Source organism: Suricata suricatta, chromosome 3, assembly GCF_006229205.1.
Source record: "Suricata suricatta isolate VVHF042 chromosome 3, meerkat_22Aug2017_6uvM2_HiC, whole genome shotgun sequence".
In the NCBI taxonomy this organism is placed as follows: Eukaryota; Metazoa; Chordata; class Mammalia; order Carnivora; family Herpestidae; genus Suricata; species Suricata suricatta.
In genome coordinates this window covers 68,724,085-68,743,012 of record NC_043702.1, presented here as the reverse complement: position 1 = coordinate 68,743,012, position 18,928 = coordinate 68,724,085, and the positions used below count along the sequence as shown (strand labels likewise).

The window sequence follows — 18,928 nt, the reverse complement described above, 5'->3', positions numbered from 1 at the left end:
TACATATTTAAAAAAGCCAAAATTTCAGCAACTTTTATTGACTACCTTTTAAAAGCCCTATGCTGCTGTTTTACAAGGCATAATAGACCAGCTCATTTGGTCAAAGCGTTCTACATCATTAGTTTGAACTAACTTTTACTGGAACAGCTACAGCATCAAAGGAGTTAAGGCAAATTGGAATTCATAGAAAAGGAGAAGACACTTCACACTACGTTGAAAGAAAAACGGAAAAGCTAAGAAGAGAGACGCAGAGGGCAACACTGAATACAGCGACACTCAACACGGCAAGCACAGAACGCCATGGGGGAGGTCGGACTACTTAAACTTCAGAGCCCATTTCATACAGCTGAAGAAAACGCAAATTCAACACAAAATGGACAAAACCACAAAAATCCGGTCATGCACTTGGATAAGTCTTCATGGTCTTTGTGCATACCCAGAAAATTGAAGTTTTCTTTTTCTTTTCTTTTTTTCTTACTTTTTTCTTTTTTCCTTTTTTTCTTTTTTTTCTTTTTTGCATCATAACATTTGATAAAAATCTTTCGTTTTTCTTTTTTGTTTTTTTTTTGTTTTTTTTTTTTACTAAAATAAACCTGTTCGGGGGAACAGCTACTAGATGAATTTAAGGGTTTTATGCACCTTATAGAACTTATAGCAAAAATAGTTTTAGTTGATTTCATTATAAATAACGTTTTCAAGAACCTGTGCAAAACTGTCAATAATTTCCTAAAGCACAATTGATCAGAAAAATCCATGATTGTTCAGCCTTCACACCCTTCTTCATGTAAGAACACCCTTCTGTACATCTGAAAGAGAAAAAAAAAGATAAATGCTTTTGTACATTTGGTGTAATATACCACAGAATTCTGTAACCTCCTTGTTTTAAAGGCAAAGGTGTTTGAGAAAGGCAAGGTGGTGTCATCAGTGGTGGTAGACCAATAAATGCTGGACCTGAGGGTAGTTGCTATGCCTTTCAAACCTGGGACCTGCACCATACTTGCACCAGAACAAACAGTTGAGACCCAAGTGTCTTAGGTTCCACACAGCTATTTTACTATGATCTGCAGGATGAAGTAAAACGTTTTCAGATTTGTGGTCTAGGTGAGAGCTGGGAATGCAATCTCTCTATCTAAAGATACCGACATTAAATCCATAGTCATGATATTGCTAGTCTTATAATGCTAGATAAGGCAAGATCTTCTATTTCCTTCAGTCTGTGAGCAGTAAAGCAATATAAATTTGGATACCTGTACCATAGGATGAATTTGATACCCAGCGTTCTGATAGATGACAGATTTTTAGGGTGGAGTGGGGTAAAGAGGGTGAGAGAGTAACTGTACATTTGGCTTCAATACAAGGCGCTATTTTTTTTTTGGACAGAATCTGGAAACTTCACAAAATCACTGAGTTAAGACTTCAATAACACTGGATTCTTTGGCCATGATTAAGGCAGTGTGACCAAATCTGAGCTGTTCTCAGTATCACTATCATAAAATAATCCTAGGCTTTTCTTGACGTGAGCCCTCCAGTTACAAAGATGTTGCCTTCATACCTCACAGTTACTTATTCGGTTGAAAGGTATATGGTGAATGGTCATTAGACGTCTCGACAGCCACCTGCTGCTGACCAGTTGCTTCCTACAAGAAAGCAGAACAGGTGACACATGAGCAATGGCATCCGAGCTCTGTTACTCATGTCTGAGATCCACACCTTGAAAAGCAAGCACTCATTGTAAGTGATTCTCTTGCTAGTACATAGGGTTTTCAAGGTTAATTATTTCCCTAAGGAGTTAACATGTCTGACAGAGCCAAAGAACCTCCCCATCCCAACGTTTATGAATTGTCTTTTCATATCAAGCTATAACTTAAAACTTATCCAACAAGCATCCTTGGGGCCAGATATGACTTGGGATTCAGTAGTTTGAGATTTTACAATCTGAAAAATGGTAGGCTCATGTGTGTACCACAGAACACACCTGGTGGGGTCTAGGGCTGCACCTCACAACCGAACACACAGACAGGTCTACACTGAAGGATATCATCAACATGCCCAGTGAGGGGGCTAGGAGTCTTGTCTTACATAAATTCGGGTTCAGTTTTGCCACAGGTCAGGTTTTTGCTGAAGTCATTCATTACAAAGAGAATTTTTACTTTCAGATTTTATTGTGTGTTTCAGAATTTCTGGTAAGAGCTGTGGGTTCTGGTAACTCTGGCTGTTGATAAGTACACAAATTTAAACCAATCAGAGGAAAAACAAAGCAAGAATGCCCCCAAATGATCCAAACACAGACCTCGGGGTGTTTCTCCAACTGGAACCTCCGGGATCTGCCTAGTGCGTAGGATGGTTTAGAGTGATGAATTTCCTTGGAATTTTAAGGGTAACTTTGCAGAAAAATACTATGTTTTGTCCAATAGTAATCAAGTGTCAGTCTTCTTCCATGATCATCATATCAGTATCTTCTATAACAAGGACTAAGAGCTATTAAGCTATACTAACAGCCTCTATAAAAAAGGTATGGTTTGTTTCTATCCCTATTATTCTAAAACATCTGAAACATCTTACAACTGATTTCTTCTTGTAGTTATTATTACTTACATAATCTTTGGTACTAGGGTTGCAAACTTGAGCTTTATCTTTTTTTTTTAATGTTTTTAAATTTATTTTTCAGAGTCAGAGAGAGGCAGAGCATAAGCAGGGGAGAGGCAGACAGGGAAGGAGACACAGAATCTGAAGCAGGCCCCAGGCTCTGAACTATCAAGCACAGAGCCCAACGCGGGGCTCAAACCCACAAACCTGACCAAAGTGGGATGCTTAACTGACTGAGCCACCCAGGTACCTCTTCAGCTTTATCTTAATGTGCCTGTAAGTATCACTTTAGAGGACAGAAGATAGATTCCTGAAGGGTATGCAATGTGCTACAAGCTTGGGAAAATACTTCTGTGAGTTTTGGGAGGTATGGCCTGGATGTTGCTACACTAATCTGTATGGAAAGAATTATATTTCACAGGTGAAAATAACCCTAGCTATACATGACCTCTAAACTCAATTCTTTACGCAAATATTTGACTTTTGATGGATTTTTCTTTGAGTCCTAATTTACCCATTTTTCTTTCAAAAATAAACATTAAAAAATTTTTTTGGGGGGGGGGACAGAGTATGAGTTGGGGAAGGGCAGAGAGAAGGAGACACAGAATCTGAAGCAGGCTGCAGGCTCTGAGCTGTCAGCACAGAGCCCAAGGCGGGGCATGAACCCACAAATGGTAAGATCGTGACCTGAGCCGAAGCTGGACACTCAACCAGCCAAGCCACCCTGGTGCCCCTAATTTACCCACTTCTAAAGCTACTCGTTGCCAGAAAGGCCACTGGATGGTCTGTACCAACCTCCACAGGAACCGCCGCTGTCTGCACGTGTGTGTACTGTGGCAGATAAGCTCCTTGCATAGCTGACGTTGCAGGCATGTACTGAAAAGAAGCATATGGTCAGGATGGGAAATAAGCTACGCAAAATTCTGAGTGCTTGGAAAATTCTGAGATGGGATGTCAAGTATTTGAAAATCTCAGAGAAGAACTTTAAACAAGGTACTTCAAAGTTTAATTGGTATGTTGTATGGAAGGTAAAGGGGATGTTTTCTTCTCTTTGGATTTGTCAAACTAAAATTCCCACTTTTCTTTGGATTTCCTAAAAAAGAAACAGATGCATGAAGATCACTAAGGCTTCTCGTTCTCAATAATTCAATGTCACTAATGTGCTGTTTTAGAAGATTGCATTTCAAAGGACCTTGTTATTTTCCAGCAGCCCCCTGAACTAATATCTAGAATTACTTCCAGAGGTGAGGACCTAAGGAGTAAATGCTCTGTTGGATTCTTATCAGGTCACCGCAGGACAGGAAATGGACCCTTGCCTTCCTGACGCTGACAGTCATCCTTTCCCAAAGGCAGCAAAGCTTCCTTGCTGATCTCACTGAATGTGTGTGAACCTGGCTGAGCCTTCACAAGAAGCTGCTGCTGGTTTTGAATGTAAGTACGGAAAACACACCTCCCTTTGTTCTTTTCTGCCACCATCCATCTAGTCCGAATTAAAAGCATTTGGCCATCTTACTGGCTAATGCTACGTTGATATATATCAACCCTGAGAGTTCACCTGGTACCACCTCAACCTCAGCACCCAACAAAGTCCCCTGGACTTTGGAGAAGTCAGTCACTACTGAGACTGTACTACAGTACCTCCAAATTCCATGAAGTCAGCAGTGAGGAAAAATTCCCTGCCTTTCTCACTAACACTTTCATCTTCTGCTTCATGAGACCAGGTCTGCAGTGTGAATGAATGATGCTAGTTATTAGGGCTATATGTGGTCAAGTGTGGTTACCAGATTCTGGTAAAGGAGAGATACCTAAAGGACAGACATTCTGTTCGTCAATTAATCATGTGGCAGGCAATGTTGGGGGGTGGTGAGAGGGGCTCGGACATAACCTTTGATGTTACAGAGCCTATAATTGATAGAGAAGACACAAGCTGCATTAATTTTCCCTCCGTTTGCTGAGACACATGATATTAATTTGCCACCTACTGTTCCGGTGCTGCCTAGTGACAGATGACTCATCTGCTGGGCCAGAGGGCTGATCATGGATGCAGGCTGTAGTGACATGGTGTGCTCCATCGAGGGAGTTAGCACGGCCCCCTGGGGAATTGGGAGACAAGACCAGTGTCAGATAAACCCAAGGAGAGAGTTAGGGTTCTGTCATTCCTTTAGCAAACGAATTGCCTTAGCTTGTTGAAACGTGAAACAAAAATAACCTCTCAAACTTGCAGTTTCATAAACAATTTCCTAAAAATCTTCTAGCTAGTGCTTCCTAAAACTTTCTTAGGAGCATTCATTTCACTGAAATCACTGCATTGAACAGCTTCCCCTTTCCTTTTGCTCCAGTGTCCCGCGAGCCAGGCCGGCAAGAGGAGCTGTGGTAGGAAGTGCTTGGTTGGCTAAGGTGACAAAAATGCTTCCTGAATTTCAAAAAAAGAAATGACAGTTGATGTTTTATGCAGCCACAAAACAGTAGACATACGGAATATTTATAAATGCAGTATCTTGTGTGAAAGTGTTCTGTACAGACAGTCATTTGATTCAACATCAGGCTGTTAGGATCAAGTTCACATTCTTCATTCGCTCTGTCTCTCAGAACTTTGAGCTACAACTTGGTGCCAAAAGAGGGAAGCAGATCCAGGTACGATTAATACTCCAATTTCAGATTATTGCAAATGACCCCCCTTCAATATGCTGCTATTTATCGACAATTAGAGCACAAATAAGGGCAGAGACTGGTGTGCGGGCACTTTAATTCTGGTTGCAGGCAGTCAAAACTGGGTAGGGAAAGACAGACAGGAACCTTCTGCACACAATACCACTGTCTCCTCACAGGTGTTAAACTGAGCTGTGTGTAGGCTTTGTCTCCAAAAGTTGCCCAAAAAAGATATAGATGTGTGTCAGAAACTGCTAATGCATGGCATAGAAAATTTCTTTACATTTTTAGTGTGCATCATCAAAAAGTATGTGGGAACATGGAAATGATTCAGAAGCCCAGAATATGCTGAAGGAATTTCCCTTCAACCCCTTTTTCCCATTCATCTATAGGAGCTGCTGTCCAGGACCGTGCATACAGAGACACACATGTGTGCGCGTTCATAGAGAGATGCACACGTGTCATCTGAGAGCTGGTCTCGTGTGTTATCAATGAAACATGTTCTATCTACTTCTTCAAAGTCATCTCAGCCACTTCCTGTTTAGAACATGTCCTGGGATTACTGTTTTGTACACATGGTCTTATAGTGCATGGCCTCCTCTTCAGGAGTTATCCTGAGAGAAATTCCTCTCTCATCTTACGGCCAACAATCGTTTGCTTTTCCGAAACAATGATCTGTTATTATCTTAAAAGTACCATGAGTTGTTCTGGTTATTAGAATTCCCATTTTGCCTTAGTGACCAAAAGCACAGGGCTGAATGTGTGGCCTTCTCGTGACCAGCATATAGGTCACTGGGTTGGATGCTGCTAGCTTTTTTTTTTTTTTTGATGATTCTGTTCTCCACTTTTATTTTTCAACTTTTATTTATTTAAAAAAATGTGTATTTATTTATTTTGAGTGCGGGGGAGAGAGAGAGACAGAGAGAATCCCAAGCAGGCTCCATGAAACATCTGTCAGGGCAGAGCCTAATGCGGGGCTTGATCTCACAAAATGTGAGATCATGACCTGAGGTAAAATCAACAGCTGGACTTTAACACACTGAGCTACCCCGGTGCCCCTATTTTTCAGCTTTTAAAAACGTGTATTTTGATGCAACTGGATTTTATGTATCTTTGAAAAACACTTAAATACACTTAGTGTGACTCAATTAAAGAAAGTAATATGGGGGCGCCTGGGTGGCTCAGTCGGTTAGGCATCTGGCTTCGGCTCATGTCATGATCTTGCAGTTCGTGGGTTCGAGGCCCACGTCAGGCTCTGTGCTGACAGCTAGCTCAGAGTCTGGAGCCTGTCTTCAGATTCTGTGTCTCCCTCTGGCTTTCTCCTGCTCACACTGTCTCTCTCACTCTCAAAAATAAATAAAACAAAAAAACCTTTTTTTTTTTTTTTGGTAATATCTACGTAAGTATAACAAATGCTCATGCCACTAAAGAAATCACATTTACCAAAGAAAATGTTACTGCTTTAGTATTTATAATTTCCACCGAGAGGCTAAGTAACACTGATAAAAATCTCTAGTTTAATTTGTAACACTTTATACCTGCATTAAACAGAATGCAATTAAAAAAAAGTGAGCTGTGTCATCCCAACTACTGTTAATGGAGTCCTCTACAGAAATGGTATGAAGAAAATGGTACCCTGCTTCAAAATGATACATTCTAAGTTCTTACCATTGCAAATTTAATTTAATGCAAATTACCAATTTGTTTTAAGACAAAGGCAAGTGGACGTTTTATAATGAACTTGTGCATTCTCGTATTTCATGCTTAACATTTCCCAAATCCCATACCATTTTTGGCAAAAGGTTTTAACCCAGAGAATGAGTTTCTAAATGTTGCAAACCACAAGGTGACGAAGTTGAAAAACTTACGGGGTGCTGTAGGATATATGGTTGAGGTTGCATCCAAGAAGGACTTTGCACCTGGAAAAGGAAAGATTTTGAAAGAAACATTGATTTCCATTGGAATGCTAGCGACTTCTCTAGAGATCTCTTAATCATGTTAAAATCTACAGGAGGAAAATAAGTAAACAATACTATCAATGATTAAAAAGATTAAGGCAGTTAGAGTTCTTGGCAAACTGGTCACTCTGAATAGGATGAAATGATTATTTAAAACCAAGTCCCACTTGCCCATTCAGGAGGTATTACCTGAGTACCAGGCATCAAAGAGAAAAAGGCAAAGAAGATACGGGCCCCACCCTAAAGCAGTTCATGGTCTAAGCAAGGAGATAAGTAAACAACTCAAATCCTGAAAGTGATAAGACCCAGGTGCTTTAGAAATACAGATGAATGAGAATTAATTCCAGCACATCTTATTACAAACTAACCTTAAAGTATGTGCTTATTTAAAAAGAATAGCAAAATTCAATCCCTCTTTGATACCAGGACATTAGGTTTCAGCAATCTTGTCTGGTGGTCAACAATTTCTAGTTAGTGTGGAAAATAAAAATCTGAAAATCAGATTTAGGAAATTAAACTCCAGTTACCTAGATCTTGACATGTACAGTTAAAAGGGCACTTGCACAGCAGACCGTCTGGGCTGAGGAGTAAGACATGGAGTCAGGCTCCATGGCAGGAGAGAAAAGCCTACGCAGTCTGCCACTCCAGAGAAAAAACAGACCGGTCCATTTCTTGATGCCCAGAGCAGTCCCGAGGCTACACAACTGTTAAAAAAGTAAGTTTCGGTCTCTAATTCTTAGCAACAAAGCCCTCCTGTATCTTATCCCCTACTGTTAACTTCAGAGGTTCTATAGAGAGGGTGCGGGAAGAGTCATGGGAAGAATGTATTGTGATTTACCTTGATAGCAGAGCCCCGATACTTGTTTTCTCTGGTTTCCTTTGCCACCTAAGGCAGACCAAAGTTAAGTGCTTCTGCCTTGTTAACATTTCAGTTATCTGGACTGCAGCTTTTCCCCACTGGGGCACTACTGGTGGTTTCCTGCAGATGCCACTCTCTCAAATGCAATTGAATAAGCATATGGTGGTTTAGTGGAGAAAGGCCCACTCCCACACGAGAGCGAGGCCTTCACTGAATACATCATGGGCGGGAGAGCAGCTCCCTGGAGCCCCGAGTTTGGGCAAGATGCTCTCATTTTTGTATGCGTTCAGTGGTCCTAATACTCTAATAGTTTATAGCATTATGGGGTTAGGGAGCTATAACATCGAATCCAGTTTTCTTTCTGAAGCAGCAAATGAGCGGCTGTCCATTTCTCTTCCTCAATTTTCCCTAACTATAAAATGGGAATAATAATCTATGTTCTTTGAATGCTTGACCATTGGTTCTCCCCTCGTCTGGGTCACGGATCCCTTTGAAAACCTGGTGAAAGAAATACAACTCTGTCCCCCGGCCCCAACTACCTGCATACACACAAGCAAGGGCTAGTTTAAGGGACTCTGAGACGACTTGAAGTTCATCTGCTAACCCCAGTGTCCCTGAATGTGTGGGGTTAAGAACCTCAGTCTTACAGGTTACAGCACTAAGTGTCTAGCAATGGAATGAAATTCCACATGTACCTTAGGAAACACAGAATGCCCAGAAGAAATCAGGCCTTTGAGCTGTTTTCACAGTCAGGTCTATATCAAATCTGGTCTAATTTTTTACGTGTGAAATTTTTTTTCTCCTAGGGGCGCCTTGGTGGCTCAGTCAGTTGAGCATCCGACTTTGGCTCAGGTCACGATCTCACTGTCTGTGGGTTCAGGCCCCTTGTCGGGCTCTGGGAGCCTGAAGCCTGCTTTGGATTCTGTGTCTCCCTCTCTCTCTGCCCCTCCCCTGCTCGCTCTCTGCTTCTCTCTCTCAAAATAAAAAATAAAGACATAAAAAAAAATGAAAAAAAATTTTTTTGTCCTATCCTCTGAAACAATTCTTTGCCATAACGCTCACTGCCTTACAGAAGAGAGGGAAAAGGAGGTGGTAGGGACATGCATTAATAGCTGCAATAGTTCTAGCAGCACAATTCAAATTCATATGTACAATCATCTGCCGAGAATAAGCTTACTTGTCCCGAGTTTGAATGACCTGCATCAATGGCAGAGATTTCCAAGTCTGCATATTTAAAAAACTACCTTTCATTAGGGAATTATTAATGAGGGAAAACGTAGTAGAGCAAATCTCACTGAGGCTTCTAGAGTCAGGGAAAATAGAGACATTTTAAGTCCAAAATACTGAAAGAGGCATGAAATCAGCAAATATCATGCCCAGCAGATTGAAGCATGAGCCCAAGTAACATTAAAAACCCAGACAGATAAAAGAAATATGAGCGACAACTCAGGAATAGGCAGAAAAAAAAAAAGACCTAAAAGCTGACAGAAGCTATGAATTCTCCTTTAAAACTTCAGTTTCTGTGCACTTAACCACTTTTCTTTATTGTTAGAAGCTACTCTTATGTTTTCAGACAGAACCATCTTAAAGATGTTGCTTATGTTGACCAATCCATTATTTTAAAAAGTATAATGAATATACTCTCATCAGCCAGCTATTCCTGCGTATATACTGATGATGATAATCATAGGTAACATTTAGTGACTGCTCATGATACACCAGGTACTGTGCTGAGCTCTTTACATTATTTAGTTCTTATACCAAGCCTAGGAGAAAGAAACTATTATTATCCCCATTTTAAAGATGAGGAAACTGAGGCTTACAGAAGTAAAATAACACAGTTATGAGATATTGTAGTTCCCTAACCCCAGAAATCAAGGCTACAACATCTAATTTAATTGTTTAAAAACAAACAAGAATACACAAAAGTTTAGTCACACAGGTACTCAACAGTCAACGAAAAGGAGATCTATATTCCCACGTGTCTGTAATTTACTGTGGTCATGTTTCTGTCTGGACCAAGGCAGTAACCCTGTTAGAGGTACTCTGCTACAGGAGGAGAAATGTCCACACTGAACACCACCGGGTTCATGGCGAACAGGAGCTAACCCTGCAATAAAACCGAATCACAGAACAAAGTACTTAATGAGATCTCGGTTCTAAGTTGGGACTTTGTAAAAGCCTCCTTAAAATAACCTGTTTAAACAGGGAGTCACCTCCTTTTTTTCTTCAAATTTCACTGCATTGCTCATTTAATGTTACCTGATGGAGACACATCTTTATTTATTAGCAAGTTCACTTGCTCTTTTCTTAGTTCCTGCTGAGGAATAAACAAAGGCAATGGTGCACAACTATTCTCTATTTTACCTAATGTCAATTCTTTTTAAGATTCAACTTCTGGGACATGTGGTGTCCAATAGCAGAGCCTGCTGTGGAGACAGTATTTGGGTTCATCCCAATTCTAAAACGCTATGATTTCAAGGACAACTGATAACCGTTTTCCCTTGTTTTATATTCTCATACATAAAAGTAAATCGCTCTGCCAAATAAAAAGCAGCTTATTCTAATTGGGGCATCCAAGCTGCATAACGTTTGAATTAAATTTCATTATAAATGTTCAAAATTTTAAGACACATAAAAACGCTGCAGTGATTCAAGGCCGGCAAGTTGTCATACTGTGACGAATCCTAAAGGTACAAACCTGGTAGGCAGATACAGGAGATGCAATATAGGGTGTAAGAGAAGTTGGAGTGATCATTCGGTTTGTAGCAATACTGTATGGTGAAGGATAAAATCTAGAACAAACACAAAAGCCTTTATTAAGTCATCCTTTATAAAGAAGAATTCCCGGAACAAATGTCTGAGATTTTCCACCTTCACATTTTCCCTCAAGGCATTATGCATTTATCTTAATGACATACCCGTTCTGTATAGCAGCTGTGGTTGGGTCATAAGTAAGTGTCATTCCAGCCTATGGGAAAGAGAAAACAAAACAGAGTCATTCACCACAAGGGCACAGTTTAAAAATTCCATTTCTTCGAGTCATGGCAACATAGAACAGAGATAGTTTCTTAGCATTTGATAAAAGTGGGAGTTTCCTTTAGGCAAACATAAACTCAATATGAGCATTCAGCTCTGTATCTGCACAGTCCCATTTGGTAGTTACTAGATGCACACAGTTACTGAAACATGGAGTCTGTCCCACACACTGGCTGTATCTCAAGTGCTCAAATGGTCACAGGTGGCTCGTGATTATCCCTGGACAGTGAAGACTCTACACATTTCTACTGGATGGCACTTCCTTAGGCCTTCTTGAATGAGTATGTTACTTTAAAAAAAATTCATTGAAAATAAATATGGAGAAATGGAAGTCCAATATTTATTAAGAAACTGTCTTTTTTTTTTAAAAGAACATTACTCAAATGATTAGGCAAAAAACTCAACAACAAATGCACTGTTTTAATAATGTTACTTAGGATAATTTCTGAGTAATTATAAATGCAAACCTCAAAGAGACCATGACATTAAAAAAAATACAAAACAGTTGTTCCATTTCTGCTAGCAATTTAAAATGCTCTTTTACTTGACATGCCGTGAGCTGGGAAACATCAACTGCACCCACCGCTATCTGTCCATCACAGCACCGTATCCACTGAGAACAGTTTTAAGGGGACACCATCAGCACTATAAAGCCTGAATCCTGGCACCTATTTCAGACGTGTGGCATCCAAGTCAAGATGCCTCAGGTGTAGCTATTCAAGTAGGCTGTGGTCATCACACACCCACACTGAAGTCTCAAGAAGGGACTTACAAGTCTCACCTCTCCCTCTCTATGCCATGGTCTTCCATTAGGGATGTACTTGTTTGGGTTCTGCCTCTTCTTCTGTCCTCCATCCGCAAACTTACACAATAAAGGTTCTGTAGGAGCTGAATGAACGGGGACAAAAAAACCCAAAATTATATGTGTGTACATGAGAAAACATAATTCAATTTTTTTTCTTTAAAATTTTTTTGGAATATTTTTGAGCAAGAAAGAGAGAAAGAGTGTGAGCGGGGGAGGGGCAGAGACAGAGGGAGACACAGAATCTGAAGCAGGCTCCAGGCTCTGAACTGTCAGCACAGAACCCGATGTGGGGCTTGAATCCACAAACAGTGAGATCATGACCTGAGTCAAAAAGTCAGATGCTTAATTGACTGAGCTACCCAGGCGCTGCCAATTTTTTTTTTTCAACAGAACCCGTGGCAGCTCTAAAGGAGTTTATAGAACAGTTTAAGGTAGAGGTTTACTCAGACCTTTATATGATTTTCCACTGCTGAAAAAGACAGTATAGAAAATATATTAGTTATTATTTTCAAACCACAGTGTAACAAACACATTTATTCTGAGGAACCAAAGGTATCTTTTCATTCACTTTTATACAAGTGCAGAACCACCTGTTTTCAATTCTGATGAATCTCCAAAAGTACGTAACACTGTATTACCCTCCTCCTGCCCTCAACTTAGAAATGCTCCCTTAGCATTCCATCATCCATTCTTCAGAGAGGCCTTCGCTTCCCCCAGGAGAAAACAAGTTCCCCTTCATACTGCTCATATTATCAAATTTTTAAAAATTTTACTTGTATTTTTATACCTAGCATTTATAACAACTTGGAAGTGTGGTGATTTGTTCAGTGTCTATTTCCCCTTCTGGAATGTAAGCCCCGTGGGGGGTGGTGACATTTGTTTCTTCATCACTGTAGCCCAGTGCCCAAGAATCTGGCGTTTTGTAGGCACTCATGGCACCTTGGTCGAATCACTGAATGAATAAAAACAGGTCTCATTTGTTTACTTGTGGAGTACAGCCTTGACGATAGCTGTGGTATGAAAGGCTAACACACCTGTCCACGCTACTTAAAGTTTTCTGTGCTTTACTCATCCCTGTTGTGGTTGCTTTATTGTATGTCCACATCATAGAATGATCCAAAGAACAACTCAAGAAATGAACGTAGAAAAGCAAATGATTCAGAAACTATCATACAGAGAGAAGTATTCATTAGCTAAAAAGAAAAAAAGGTGGGGGGAGGTGACAGCATAGCCGTCTACCCATGACTTTTCATTTTCTTTGCTTTTCCAGAATGAAAAGAGTATATTCCTGAAAGTTGTGCATATTCCGATATGTTTCTAGTTAATGTAATAAAGGCAATCATACCTTCCTGTCTGGTTCTCACATTCTGTTCTTTGTCTACTGCAGAACTCTGATTACTACTTTCAAGTTCTGTTTCAAAGTTAAATAACCAGGAAGAGAAAAATATTACTTATGGAAAATTTACTCCTTTTTTGTTTGCCTCTTATTACCCTAATTCATCTCTGATTTTATATCACGATTACCCACCCCCTAATGACAGGGTGGAAGCAGTAGTGCCTCTCAGCGCTTCTCTGCCAAAAAACCAAAACACAACAAAAAACCCAACTGTAATTCCTTCTCAGCCAGCGAGCTAGGCTGTCATCGGCACGCCGTCCTCCTCTCCCGGGGAGAACCGTCCGCAGGGGCAGGCTGGAATGTGAGCTCACTTCTGAAAGGCTGCTGTCCTCCGGGAACCAAAAGCGGAGAACACACCGTGAGGTGTGTGGGGAGGATACCGGGGAGCCTGGGCCCCACCTCTGTTTACCTTCTGACTCCACCCCCGGCCTTCAGGCCTTCCTGGAAGGGAACTTCTATTTAAGGCGAATGGGTGTGAAGACAGACAGACTGGGCCAAATCCTAGACTGCAGATGAATAACTCTATTAAAAAAAATGACTTTCGGAAATTTCTGTATTCACCAACTATCTCAGAAAGTAAAGTAAATGGACACAGAGGAGCAAGTGGGCTTTCTAATAGGTGATGAGGTTTTTAATTCTGTAACTGGGCTGTTTGAGAACAGGTGGAAGAAACGAGGGCCAGGAGAACCCAGCTTTTAAGCAGAAGGAAGGGAGAAGGGCAAACCTGCCTGAAATGTAGCATTTTCCTTCTGCCGTGCCTGCGGTGTCTCACCTTGAAGTCTAAGGACAGAGAACTCAGAGAGAAGCACGATCTCACTCTTCACAGATCTAAAAGTCCTTCCAGCATTGAATCTTTTCTCCCATGTTTTAGAATTTTTACTCCCCACAATCTTGTAGGGCAGGAGAGGAGAATAAACTGCAGTGCCAGCACTTTGTGGGACTTGACTTTGAGGAGACACTTTTATCTAGAGGCATTATAAAGACCGGCTCCAAGACAGAACAGTTAACAGTTTTCCAAAAAGAGTTTAACTTGGCACACTGAGAAACGCAAATGGGCCCTTTTCCTTCATGAGCATCATTTCTTCCAGATAAAGAAGGCAACCAAGGTGGACACATCCTAGAAATTCACTCTGGGCTGCTAAGTAGGCAGGTGTGAACAGAAGTACTGAGGCAGCAATCGCTGGGAACACCAAAGCTCTCATCCGCTCAGAGGCCACGCGTCCCTATCTGTGGTTAAGAGGCTGCCAGCACGTTTTCATTTAGACTATGCTCTGTCCAAAAAAAAAAAGCAATCTCATGCAACAATAAAGCCTGTAAAAACTTCTAATGATGAGGCAAACGTTGATGAGGTAAACATCAGGTGAGCAATAACAGCTCTGCAAATCTATCATTCAAAATGAAACAAACAGAATAGGATACAGTTGAATCTTTCAACAACAAATTATGTTTACTACATGATTGGTGATGTCGTTAAGATGCTTTTCTCCCTCTAAAATCAAAAAGGTAAGCAGTTAAAACAGTTGGACACTGGCAGGTATCTCGTATCCTAGGAAAACAAATTCATTTTAAAGACTCATAACCAGCAGAAATGACAGATTTTTTTTTTTTTTACAGTTGCTGGCTCCCTGTGTCAGGGAAATGGGAGTGCCCTAGGATTCCATGAGAGGCAGAATAAAATTCTAACGGCTTCTTTCCTCTGTTAAAAATTCTCTTTGGTCTATTTATCAGTTGAAACTTATTATTGAGTGCCTACTACATGCAAGGTGTAAAGAACGAGGAATACAATTGTGGATAAAAATAGGGTCTTATCTCACAGAGCTTTGGCAATCTAATGGCAATGAGAATGCACAGAGTCTTATGAAAAGTCATTTATGGGACAGAGCATTGTTTTGAGAGATGTCTGTTTTTTAGTAAAAATGCCACCCAGAAGCGAGATACTTGTGATACTGAAATGGCTGTTATTCCCTTTACAGTGACTGCTTCATGTACCTGGATGACATTATGAGAAGCAGGTTATCCCTCTATGTTCTTGAAATCTTATTTATTACACGAATTGTATCATGTGCTCCAAGAAACCAACTATGTCAAGATTTCTTTCAAATATTTATGTTAGTATTAAGCTGAGCAAGGGTTAGATGATTTCAGTGTCCTGGCTCACTTATTTTTAAGTGTGTGGGAGACAGCTGCAAAATGAGAGATTCTTATTTGATTAGCATATCTCGTGTCTTATTTCAAGCCAGAACCAAAGTCTCCAGCGTTTGTGTTTTGAAGCCTAATACGCAGGTTCCAGGTTGAAGACGGGGAGACGCACGGTTGCGCACATCAGATCCCTCCGGCGGCCTTCTTGGCTGTTCTTTTTAGAGGGAGATGCTGAGGAGGACTGACGTGCAGAAAAGAAGTGCCAGGAATACTAGGACTATGACCATGATTAATAGGTAAATTTGGGTGTATTAACTCAAAAATATTAATATGTAACAGTCACACCATATCTTTTACATGGTCGATTTTCTAGATTAGCAATATTTTACATTATGCAAAACAGTAACTGCTAAGAGTCCTAACAAATTATTTGTGACCTAAGTTATAGTTCTGTATTAAAGCGATATAGAAATTCTATCAAATTACCCATAGTCGATTGATTTTGCCAAATATGCAGAGAATTCTCAGCTGAATTTTCCCTTAATTGATCATCATCTTTTGGTTTTGTAAAGGGTGTACCTCAAATGTGAGATCTTTCAGGTCAAATTCTCTTATTATCCAAGACAGGAAAGTTACTCTCTTATTTATCAGAACCAACAGGAACATGTAATTCCAAAACCTTGACCACTGTAGTATACAACCTTCGACAGACAATGCCGCAAATGCAAACGCTGACCTGGTATTTTTTGGCACCTCTTCAGAGCCATCTAAAGTGACTGCATTATGGGATTCTCCGATGTGCCCTCCACAGGCCTTGTGAGTTGGGAGGACCTTTTATAAATGCCTGATTTTGTGGCACTCACAATCCCATCCCATCATAAGGGACAATGAGCTCTATGGGTGATGGCCATGCTGAGTCACCACCCATTTCTACCAAACTGTTTGCCTACCTGTCTTCTGAAGCTCAAACTCCTGAATTATTTAGGCTAAAATGTTCTCCGTTAGCATCCACACTAAAAGTCACGTCTGGAATCACTTCTGGAATGCCTGCTTTGACTAACCACTGTGGCTCCTAACTTGACCTCCTAGATGACTTCCTCACCTTGTCCAATTAGGTGGCTCAGAGGACTAGAGTGGTCTGTCATTTGGAACAGAGTGGACCTTTTCCTCACTGTGTTCTTACAGCTGGAGAAATCGCTACTTCCAAACTCCCCCTTTTCTAGTTAAGCAGTATTTATCCTAATCAACATTCTGTGTAACGGGACCTGCCCTCCACAGGAGCTCTTCCATCAGTTGTGGAAAACCAGCCCACTCAGCAACTGTGATTAGCTTTCTTTCTGATAACGTTGCCTACTTTCAAAATTCCTCAACTAGCAACATGTAAGGAACTATCTGGGGCTCCTCCTTTAAACATTTCAATGTAGGGGCCCAATACATATCATCCATGTTTTGTGTGCATGATGTCACTTCCTGCCTCGCTTCCTGTCTCTAACCAAACCCTGCTGTCCTGTCCAAGCACCACAGAGCCACAGCCTCTCTGCACAGAGCCACGTCCCCCACGTGGTGTTGTTAGGTTCTCTCCCACTTTCCTGACCTTGTAGAGGGTTCCATCGCCCGCTCAGCTTTATCCATCAGTAAAATAATGATTTAACAACACTGAAGTCAGGTTAAATAAAAAGTCAAAATGTAATCCTTCTGCATCACTCCAAGTTAAATATTTTACTATTCTACATTTACTGCTTTCTTCAGTCTAAATTTTTCATATTTATGACAATAAGTCTTTTTCTCCTACCATTTACATCGTGGACCTTTCCCCATCTTGTTATAAAATCATTTTTTTTAAAGTGGCTAAATACAGTTCTACTTCAAATGAGATTATATACAGTTTCTTTGCTGTCATGACTAACACTACATGAACATCTGCATGTGTATCTTACTTATCTCTTTAGCCCCAGCTGCCAACTGCTAAACTGGTGGTCAGGCTGTATGGTAAGTAGAACACTGGATCTAGACTGGTCTCTCTGGTTTGAAATGTGGCTTTGCCCCTTGTTACTTAGTGACTCAAGGCAAGTTATTCAATGTCTGAGGTCTCACAATCTGTGTAATGGGATAGGGATTGTACTTATTTCAAAGGATTGTTACAATTAACATATTAAATGCTTCGAACAGCTCAATGCACATTAGCTATTATCATACTATGACGACAGGAGGAAGTCAAATTTTTGAATTATGACTCTTCCTCATGCCTTTGAATTATTAAAGTCTCAGAAGAGGAACTTCTGATTTTATTAATGTTAGAAATATTTTTAGAGACTGGCATGTTTTCTGTGGAATTTGATTTTGTGAGATTTTAACAAGCTGGCTAGGGGTTGCTGCCCTGGCTTCACATACAATGAAGAAATGTTCAGGTTGTAGTAAGGATGAAGTTACAGGCAAATGCCTTTCAGAAAACTGTTTCACAGTAACACTTACATCTCCCACCTAAGGTCCTTATGCTTTGAAATTTTACTTTGCTATTTAGTGTTCCTCCCTGGCAGAACCTGATAGTGAAAAGGTATCAAAGTGATGTGAGGAATGTGCTGTAGGCTGGGTGTGATCCCTGAAGCCCCGTCACCATCTGCACGGCATGCCAAGCCTCTGAGGCCGAAACAGTGGCGCATTTCTAGTTCAGATCCTTTGTTACTTTTTAAAAACTACACTTCCGCTCCACAGTAGAGAATGAACTTGAGTTTTGGATCTATAAGACAGCCCTCTCCCCACTGGCCACCCAGGAGTGTGCCGGCAGTTTCGAAGCAGTGATTGTTCCTAATAGCACAGCCCTTGAAGTTACCATCTTGATGATATACACGTTTAGACGCTGCTCTGTGTACACCCTGGGTAAGGGAGACGGGAACACATCACAATCCCAGAGGTGTGATCACACTGTCCTAAAGGGACCAGGAGCATCACACATGTCTTCAAGTGTTTCTTGTGTCCAGAGCTGTCAAAATTTTCTATTTTTACAGAGTAACAACAGCTGAAGACAAACATTCAAGGAAGAAAACAGGCCATAAAAACCCTTGAAAGATTTCTAGTCTTTTTGTTAGAGTTGTAATTTTTCCTCTTAAACACTACTTTTCTGCCTCCTGGCATAGGACGATACCCAAATAACATCGCCTACAGACAGAGACTTATGAAATGTGGGTAAGAGGAGTTTTCAAGACCTGCCGGGCATATACCCAGTCTGAAAAGTCAGAGTAACACAGAAAACAGATGTAAAACAAGCTGAGGTCTTTGGACGGAGTTGGCTGGCAATTACTCACTTTACTGGAGCTCTTCCGTGACAGAAGAGGCTCTGGGCTGTGGCGGAAAGATGCCAGCACAATACCGAGAATATAACGACTCATATATCCAGGGCTAGACACATTTTTCTTTTTAAAATTCTTTGCCCTTAGCACAAAGGAATGTATTCAGACTCCGTTAACATCATGGAGAGAGAAACGTGGGTGATCACAATG

At 40.7% G+C, this 18,928-nt stretch overlaps 1 protein-coding gene and 1 long non-coding RNA gene across 7 annotated transcripts in view; one reads left to right on the top strand and one right to left on the bottom strand.

Moving 5' to 3' along the window:
• Positions 1-544: 544 nt before the first annotated feature.
• Positions 545-18,928, bottom strand: part of RBMS1 (RNA binding motif single stranded interacting protein 1) — a 211,934-nt gene continuing 193,550 nt past the window's right edge. For 3 of the 6 annotated variants that reach the window (XM_029934498.1, XM_029934499.1, XM_029934501.1), the window contains exons 7-15: positions 11,864-11,979; positions 10,974-11,023; positions 10,754-10,847; positions 8,032-8,079; positions 7,104-7,154; positions 4,569-4,679; positions 3,382-3,462; positions 1,553-1,637; positions 545-806 (exon numbers count right to left, since the gene is read on the bottom strand). In XM_029934498.1, the coding sequence (XP_029790358.1) occupies positions 1,560-1,637; positions 3,382-3,462; positions 4,569-4,679; positions 7,104-7,154; positions 8,032-8,079; positions 10,754-10,847; positions 10,974-11,023; positions 11,864-11,979 (629 nt within the window). In that variant the 3' untranslated portion in view covers positions 545-806; positions 1,553-1,559. The remainder of the gene's footprint in view (positions 807-1,552; positions 1,638-3,381; positions 3,463-4,568; positions 4,680-7,103; positions 7,155-8,031; positions 8,080-10,753; positions 10,848-10,973; positions 11,024-11,863; positions 11,980-18,928) is intronic. The other 3 variants (XM_029934500.1, XM_029934502.1, XM_029934503.1) reach the window with 3 other exon arrangements.
• On the top strand, positions 2,792-5,280 carry LOC115287780. The gene is made up of 3 exons (XR_003906654.1): positions 2,792-2,862; positions 3,873-4,017; positions 4,926-5,280. It is a non-coding gene; the product is annotated as an uncharacterized LOC115287780 (long non-coding RNA).